This window comes from Mustela nigripes, chromosome 2 (genome assembly GCF_022355385.1).
Source record: "Mustela nigripes isolate SB6536 chromosome 2, MUSNIG.SB6536, whole genome shotgun sequence".
In the NCBI taxonomy this organism is placed as follows: Eukaryota; Metazoa; Chordata; class Mammalia; order Carnivora; family Mustelidae; genus Mustela; species Mustela nigripes.
This window is the reverse complement of record NC_081558.1, coordinates 7,956,445-7,963,083: the sequence shown is the minus strand read 5'-3', so window position 1 is coordinate 7,963,083 and position 6,639 is coordinate 7,956,445. Positions and strand designations below refer to the sequence as shown.

The 6,639-nt window shown below is 59.1% G+C and overlaps 3 protein-coding genes across 13 annotated transcripts in view; 1 reads left to right on the top strand and 2 right to left on the bottom strand.

The window, feature by feature from the left end:
• C2H19orf38 (chromosome 2 C19orf38 homolog) overlaps positions 1 to 1,379 on the bottom strand; it is a 19,961-nt gene extending 18,582 nt beyond the window's left edge. The window contains exons 1-2 of one of the 3 annotated variants that reach the window (XM_059387713.1): positions 1,211 to 1,379; positions 177 to 736 (exon numbers count right to left, since the gene is read on the bottom strand). The gene's annotated coding sequence lies outside the window, so the exon portion shown is untranslated. Of the gene's footprint in view, positions 1 to 176; positions 987 to 1,210 lie in introns of those variants that run through there. The other 2 variants (XM_059387714.1, XM_059387712.1) reach the window with 2 other exon arrangements.
• Positions 1,380 to 1,640: 261 nt separating this feature from the next.
• Positions 1,641 to 4,743, top strand: TMED1 (transmembrane p24 trafficking protein 1). 2 transcript variants are annotated; one of them, XM_059389027.1, is made up of 4 exons: positions 1,641 to 1,933; positions 2,633 to 2,730; positions 2,865 to 3,048; positions 3,681 to 4,743. In XM_059389027.1, exons 1-4 carry the CDS (start codon positions 1,751 to 1,753, stop codon positions 3,897 to 3,899), a joined length of 684 nt encoding a protein of 227 aa, XP_059245010.1. In that variant the 5' UTR covers positions 1,641 to 1,750; the 3' UTR covers positions 3,900 to 4,743. The 2 variants fall into 2 exon arrangements, with proteins under 2 accessions (XP_059245010.1, XP_059245011.1); XM_059389028.1 differs by lacking the exon at positions 1,641 to 1,933 and adding an exon at positions 2,230 to 2,519.
• The window catches only part of DNM2 (dynamin 2), an 84,435-nt gene continuing 81,722 nt past the window's right edge, over positions 3,927 to 6,639 (bottom strand). For 4 of the 8 annotated variants that reach the window (XM_059389020.1, XM_059389024.1, XM_059389018.1 and 1 more), the window contains one exon: positions 5,337 to 6,261. In XM_059389020.1, the coding sequence (XP_059245003.1) occupies positions 6,192 to 6,261 (70 nt within the window). In that variant the 3' untranslated portion in view covers positions 5,337 to 6,191. Of the gene's footprint in view, positions 4,879 to 5,336; positions 6,262 to 6,639 lie in introns of those variants that run through there. The other 4 variants (XM_059389021.1, XM_059389022.1, XM_059389025.1 and 1 more) reach the window with 2 other exon arrangements.

Below are 6,639 nucleotides of genomic sequence, written 5' to 3'. Positions count from 1 at the left end.
ATCTCGGTGTCCTGGGATCGAGCCCCGCATCGGGCTCTTTGCTCAGCAGGAGGCTGCTTCTCTCTCTCTCTCTGCCTGACTCTCCGCCTACTTGTGATTTCTCTCTCTGTCAAATAAATAAATAAAATCTTTAAAAAAATAATAATAATAAATAAATAAATAAATTTTCAGGGCACCTGGGTGGCTCAGTTGTTAAGGGTCTGCCTTCGGCTCAGGTCATGATCCCAGGATCCTGGGACTGAGCCCCATATCGGGCTCCCTGCTCAGCGGGAAGCCTGCTTCTCCTTCTGCTTCTGTTCCTCTCTCGTTGCTTCTCTGTCAAATAAATTAAAAAATTTTTTTTTTCAAAATGTCCAAGCAGCGCGTTTGAATGACAGAAAACTTTGGAAATGAAAAGGAACAGTAACAGTGACTGCACATAAACTTTGACACAAGGTGGTGTGACTTCCCCAAGTTCTCCAAAAGCAGGAAAGAGCTGACAGCCACCAGCTGTATTCGAAGAGTAACTGTCAACAACTGCCAGCCACTCCAGGGCCTATCTTTAAAGACTCAAAATTTCCATCTAAACATTCTTCCTTATGTTTAGACAGAATCACCAAGTAGAGTCCATTATCTCCAGTGACTTCTTGGCTTATTTGCCAGCTTCCGAGAGGGTGGTCGCCTCCAAATATTCTAAGCCAGACTGAGGGAGCAGAGGTTAGTTACATGGTGGGCTGCCTAGTGGTGGGCGATCCGCCTGGAAAATAGCAGATAATATGCTGAGCGCCGAACGAGCATTCTCTCAATCTTCACAACACCCCAATGAGGTAAGACGAGCATCACATCGTCTTACGGATGAGGACACGGAGGGCCGGTGGGATGATTCCAAGCCAAGGGTCGAAGGGGTAGAGTGGGTGTGGGAGGCTTTGTGGCTCCCAGGCCCACCCTCTCCTGCCTCGTAAGCATCTGGCTGTCATTTTTCCTACCCTGGGTTATATCAGTTACTCTGCTTATTTGCTGCCCACCCCCCCCCCACCCCGAGTTTGGGACCTTTGGGATGCAGACTGGGCTATGTCCCTCTACGGACTCTACGCAAGGATACGGGCAGGGCTTCGTCTCGAGTCCCACAGCCGCCCTATGGGGAGGTCGTCCCATCACCCCAGTACAGACGAAGAAACCGACAAAGCGATGGCTCTAAGGAGCAAAGGGGGTAAAGGGTCAGGCGGCGAACCTGGTGCCACGGACAAGGAACACGAAACACCCACATCAATACGAAAGGGTCTCCCTTTCTCCCCCAGTTGAATCAACTTATACGTGAGCCCTACGGTCGCGTACGGGTCCAAGCCCAGCCCTTATTTAAGGTCCACTCCGCCCGGGCCAGAGGGCCCAGTGGTCGTCGCGCGCAGCGTACTCTGGGAAAACCGCAGGGAGGAGCCTTAAAAGGTCCCGGGAACCTCCTACTTAGCTGTCTTAACTTTTGCCTGAGAAACATGCACCATCATAGTACTTATTTTTATCATTTTCCCTCACCATCCGTTGAGACCAGAGCTAGAAGCTGCTCAGAAAGAAGCCCCCAGAAGCTTGAGTGTTTTAAGGCACAGCAGGCATTCATCCGGGCAGCTAAGCTCTCAGGGGGCCCTTCACTTTTTCTCTAAGTTCGCTTTACACCACCGGCAGAAGGGACTACCAATGAGCTCCACCGAGTAGCAGAGGGGGCAGGGCTAGCTCTTAAAGGAACCGCAACCTCTCCGCAGACCGGAGGGTGACCCGGATGATGGCGGCCAGCGCGGGCCTAGCCTTGGCTCTCTGGCTACTACTGCCGCCGGTCGGGGTTGCAGGGGCAGGGCCCCCGCCGATCCAGGACGGCGAGTTCACGTTCCTGCTGCCTGCGGGGAGGAAGCAATGTTTCTATCAGTCTGCGCCGGCCAACGCAAGCCTCGAGACCGAGTACCAGGTACAGGGTCCCAAGTCGGGAAGCATGCGACCGAACGGAGCCAGGGCGAGGGGGCGTGGCCAAGCAGCTGAAGCGAGACAGCGATGAAAGAGGGAGGGGGAGGAGCCAGTGCGTAAGAGCGCGGGGGCGGAGCTAGGAAGAACGAGCAGGACCTGGTGGAGACGGGGCGTGGGAGCGGAGTGGGTGTGAATAATGGCAGGAGGCGGGGTTAGAGTGAGGCGGCCGGAGGGGGCGGGGCCATCGCTTATAAGAGGGCGCGCCTCGCAGGGCAGGAACCTCACGAGTGGACGTGGCCAAAGTTGGCTCGACTTGGGGAGCTGGTGGGCGTGACCAAGATGGGCTACTAGAAAGGGCGTGGTCAACATGAGGCTTTCTCGGGGGTTGGGTTAAGGAAAGCAGGGCCCTGTCACCTCACTTGGGGTGTGGCCAGGTAAACGTCGATCAAGGAATTACGACGGGGGCGTGACCAGATGAAAGAGCCCAACCCAAAGCTGTCCTATCAATGAAGACTGAGCCAAGGCAAGGGGCGCGGTCAGAGGGACAGGTGGGGCAGGACCAGGTTGCAGGTGTAGGTGTCCGCGCTCAGGTAGGCCCCTGGTGGTCCTGGATGGGTCTGTGCGGGTTGGTCCAGCCCTGGCTTTCCCTGGCAGGTGCCCTTGGCCTACCCCTAGCCCTCCACCCTCTTACCTGTCCCCCCAGGTGATCGGAGGTGCTGGACTGGACGTGGATTTCACACTCGAGAGCCCTCAGGGCGTGCTGCTGGTCAGCGAGTCCCGCAAGGCAGATGGGGTGCACACGTGAGTCAAGTCCCACTGTCTGCCTGGGTTTAGTTTCAGCCCTGCCCCTCCCCGGTGGCCTCAGGTTACTACCTTCCCTGCCTCTCAAAGTCCGGCCAACGGGGGTCATGTGCGTCTGTGTGTCTTTCTCCCAGGGTGGAGCCCACGGAGGCTGGGGACTACAAGCTGTGCTTTGACAACTCCTTCAGCACAATTTCTGAGAAGCTGGTGTTCTTCGAACTGATCTTTGACAGCCTGCAGGATGAAGAGGAAGTCGAGGGCTGGGCGGAGGCTGTGGAGCCTGAGGAGATGCTGGATGTCAAGATGGAGGACATCAAGGTGCGCCCAGGCTGAGCCGGGGCCACTTGTCCCAAATCTCTGGCTTGGGGCAACAGTGCTCCCCTACTCTCCCACCTTGGCTGGGGTCTGCATCTGTCTGACCCCCCACCCGCCCGCCCACTGTGCCTTCACCTTAATTAGAACAGTAGCCACTCACAGTTAAAATAATAGTGCATTTCTAGATATAGGAATTTAAGAGCTTAAATAACTCACAAAATCTCCATATGAGGTAGGAAATGTGCTTCTGATGCCCCATTTTAACTAAGGCACAGGATGGCTAAATAACTTTCCTAAAGCCACACAGCAACTGGCAGAGCCGCATTTGAACTCAGGCAGTCTGGCTTTAGCAACTATGCTGTTAACCACTAGTAAATCCGTTTTTTTAATACTTATTTAGGCATTCAATTCTCACTGCAATTCAGAGGAAACGAAGGCCCAGAGAGGCTAATAAATTTGCTCAAGGTCACACAGCCAGGCAGCCAGCCAGAGGATTTAGACTCAGGCAGTCTGGCCACAAGTTTCCTGTCAGCTCTCTCCTCCTGAAACATAAGCTCACCCCATCCCCCCAGTTTTCTTGGTCCCTGCTCCCCAAAGGGCAGAGGCCTGACCCTGCCCCTCTCTCTGTTCCACAGGAGTCCATCGAAACCATGAAGACCCGGTTGGAGCGTAGCATCCAGATGCTGACGCTCCTGCGGGCCTTTGAGGCACGTGATCGCAACCTGCAGGAGGGCAACCTGGAGCGAGTCAACTTCTGGTCTGCAGTGAACGTGGCTGTGCTGCTGCTGGTGGCCGTGCTCCAAGTCTGCACGCTCAAGCGCTTCTTCCAGGACAAGCGCCCTGTGCCCACGTAGCCCCAGAAGGAAGAACAGGGAAAGGAGGGGCAGCAGGGCACGTGTGTGTGAGATCTGGGGTCCGTTCCCCCAACTGCTTCCTATGGGAGGGGAGGCCACGCAGTCACAGCCCGAGGTGTGGCCCTCGTGTGTCTCTTCCCTGCCAGGAGCCAGGCGAGAAACACTTGTTGGCTTGGCCGACAGGCCTGGGCCCTCCAGGAGGGACAGCTCAGTGGCTGCACCTGCTTTCCTGGGAATTATGCATGGAGGGGACGGCACTGCAGCATTTGAATGCGACCCTTGGACCTTCTGGCCCCTTTCCATGTCCCCTCTGGTAATGCGTGTGCCTTAGCCCAGGGCCCAGCCTGCACTGGCACAGCTCAGCGTGGGATGGGGGCCAGGAAGCAAGCTCGCCTTCCCTTCCCTCCTGGCCTTCTGAGGCAGGAGATGGCGGGAAGGGGCTTGCTGCTTGTGGGACCCCACACATTCCTCTGTCTCCCTGTCGCCCCACCAGAGGCCTGTTGTTGCTGCTGGGGGCAGCTCCCGGGCGGGGGCCGGCCTGCTGATGCCAGGGGCCGGGAAGGAGACACAGCTACAGTGTTCTTGCCAGGAGAGTCACTTTATTGAGAGGAAGGAGCCCAGCCCCTCAGCCCAGCGCCAGGTGGGCTCGCTGTGGGGTCTCATACCAGAACTCCAAGAGTGGGGGGCGGGGGGCTGCACGGCCACCCGCCCCTCCTGCTCTCTCTGCAGAGGCCCCAGGCAGGGCTGAGGGGTGGCCCAGGCAAAGCTTTTGCGCAGGAGCTTCACGGAACAAAGGGCGGTCTGGCCTGGGCACTGGAGTCAATAAATTATGGTCAGAAAATCACAGAGCCTGGTGTCTGGGGCTCAGGGACACCAGCCAGGACAGATCTGCCCCCCAAGGGGGCAAACCAGGCAGGCGGGAGGGGTCTCCCACGAAGCTCAGAAGAAAGGCCGGGCGGGAGCCGATGGAGGTGGTCGCCTGGGCACAAGAGAAAAATCAGAAAGCAAAGTTTAACTGTGACCTGGGCTGAGCCAGAAGGCCTTGGACCCGGGTGGAGTCCTCAGGACTGCAGTGGTGGGGAGGGGGCCCTGATCACGGCCGTCGGGGTCAGAGGGCTGGGATTCCCTCTCTCCTGCGTGATTCTGCTGCCCACCACAGGCCCGTGTCAGGGGCTGCAGCCAGGCCCCTGGGTTAGTATGTGTGGAGGGGGTGCGGCGAACGTTTGTCCCCATGCCTGATGTGTTCTGAAAACCAAGAGATTTTCCCTCTAAAGCACGCTTGCCTCTGGAACAAGTGAGCTCGCCCCGGGAGCAAGGTGGGAGATGGCCCACGGTGGCGGGGTGGAGGGGGTGGTCCTTGTCAGAGGCCTGCCTGGGGAAGGTTGAGCGGCCCACGTCCTCAGCCTGAACGCCAACACAAAAGGCCCACACAGCAGCCACCAGAAGCTTCTTCCCTTTATTTTAGTTTATTAATAGGATACAGAGTGCAGGCACTTACAGTGGTCAAACCGAGCGAGGAGCGAGCAAGGGCTGCTCTGCCATGGGCCGCTGGAGGCCCACCCCATCGGGGAGGCCTGGGTGGGAGCCAGGAGCCCCTCCGAGCCTCCCCACTCACTCAGCCCTGAGCCCGAGCCACCCCGGGGACCTAGGAGGAGGAGGGGACCCAGGGAGGAGAGCGCGAGGCCGGCAGGACGGAGGCTTCCGGCCCCGGCGAAGGCACCTCCGGCAGCCGAGGCTCAGCCGTGTGATTAATACGGCCACAGAAGGAATATTTACAACTTGCAGGGTGGGCAGTGCAGGGCCTGCTGGGCCTGGCTCGCTGCCTGGAGCTCCTGCTGCTGAGAAGCGGACATGCTCCTTGGGCCCCCGGAAGAGCTGGGGGGACAGGCACTCTTGCTGCCCCGGTTTCCAAAAGGCCTGTTCTTCTCAGGCTTTCCGGGCCAGAGAAGCCCGGGATGAGTCGCCCCCTGGCCCCGGGGCAGGGATGCTCATTTGAGATGGCGCCCAGAGCACTCCCTCCTCTGTGACCCTGTGGCTCCATCCCCCAAAGTGCAATGGCCCAGCTCCCCACCCCTGCCTCAGGGTTCCAGGGCTCCTTCTTCAGTGCTGTGTCCAGCTGGGGATGGGGGCCAAGGTTAAGGAGGAGTCAGGGGGCTGCCCACAGGGAGCCTGGTCCTGGCACGTGGATGACAGGGCCGGGGACGGCGGAGGGGCCCGGACCACCGAAGCTCCCGCATGGTGGGGGTGGGGGTGCGAAGACCCCCCGAGAACACGCCCCCCCCCCCCCGGGGCCTAGTCGAGCAGGGATGGCTCGGCTGGGCGGATAATGGTGGGCCGGCTGGGCGCAGCAGGGGGTCTTCTACTGCAAAGAGAATAAAGACAGATGGGGAGGGGAGGGGGAACATGGCAGTGAGGCCGTAAGTAGGACAAGGGGGGGGGACCCAGGCCCCTACTCCCCCCACGGTGCCCGATGCTCTGAACGCTGCTGGACACGAAGGAGCTTGCGTGTGACTCCGGGTGAGTCCCCGCCCACCCCGCGCTTCGGGTTCCTCACGGGAGAACTCTGGACAGCACAGCCTGGCCTGCTGGATGGGGTGAGGCAAGGCGGGGTGTGCCGCGGCTCGTGTGTGTGTCCTCAGTAAGGAAACAAGGCTGAAAACCAGGAGAAGGGGCCCCAGGCGCAGAGTCCCAATCTGCATGGTGGGCCACCCGCTGAGGCAGAGGCCAGGCCCGGGAACCT

What these genes read in the sequence shown, in the direction of transcription:
- TMED1 (XM_059389027.1), top strand. Translation starts at nt 1,751, where the DNA reads ATGATGGCGGCCAGCGCGGGCCTAGCCTTGGCTCTCTGGCTACTACTG. An exon ending in GCCTCGAGACCGAGTACCAG is followed by an intron (nt 1,934 to 2,632) that starts GTACAGGGTCCC and finishes CTGTCCCCCCAG; the next exon opens with GTGATCGGAGGTGCTGGACT. An exon ending in AAGGCAGATGGGGTGCACAC is followed by an intron (nt 2,731 to 2,864) that starts GTGAGTCAAGTC and finishes TCTTTCTCCCAG; the next exon opens with GGTGGAGCCCACGGAGGCTG.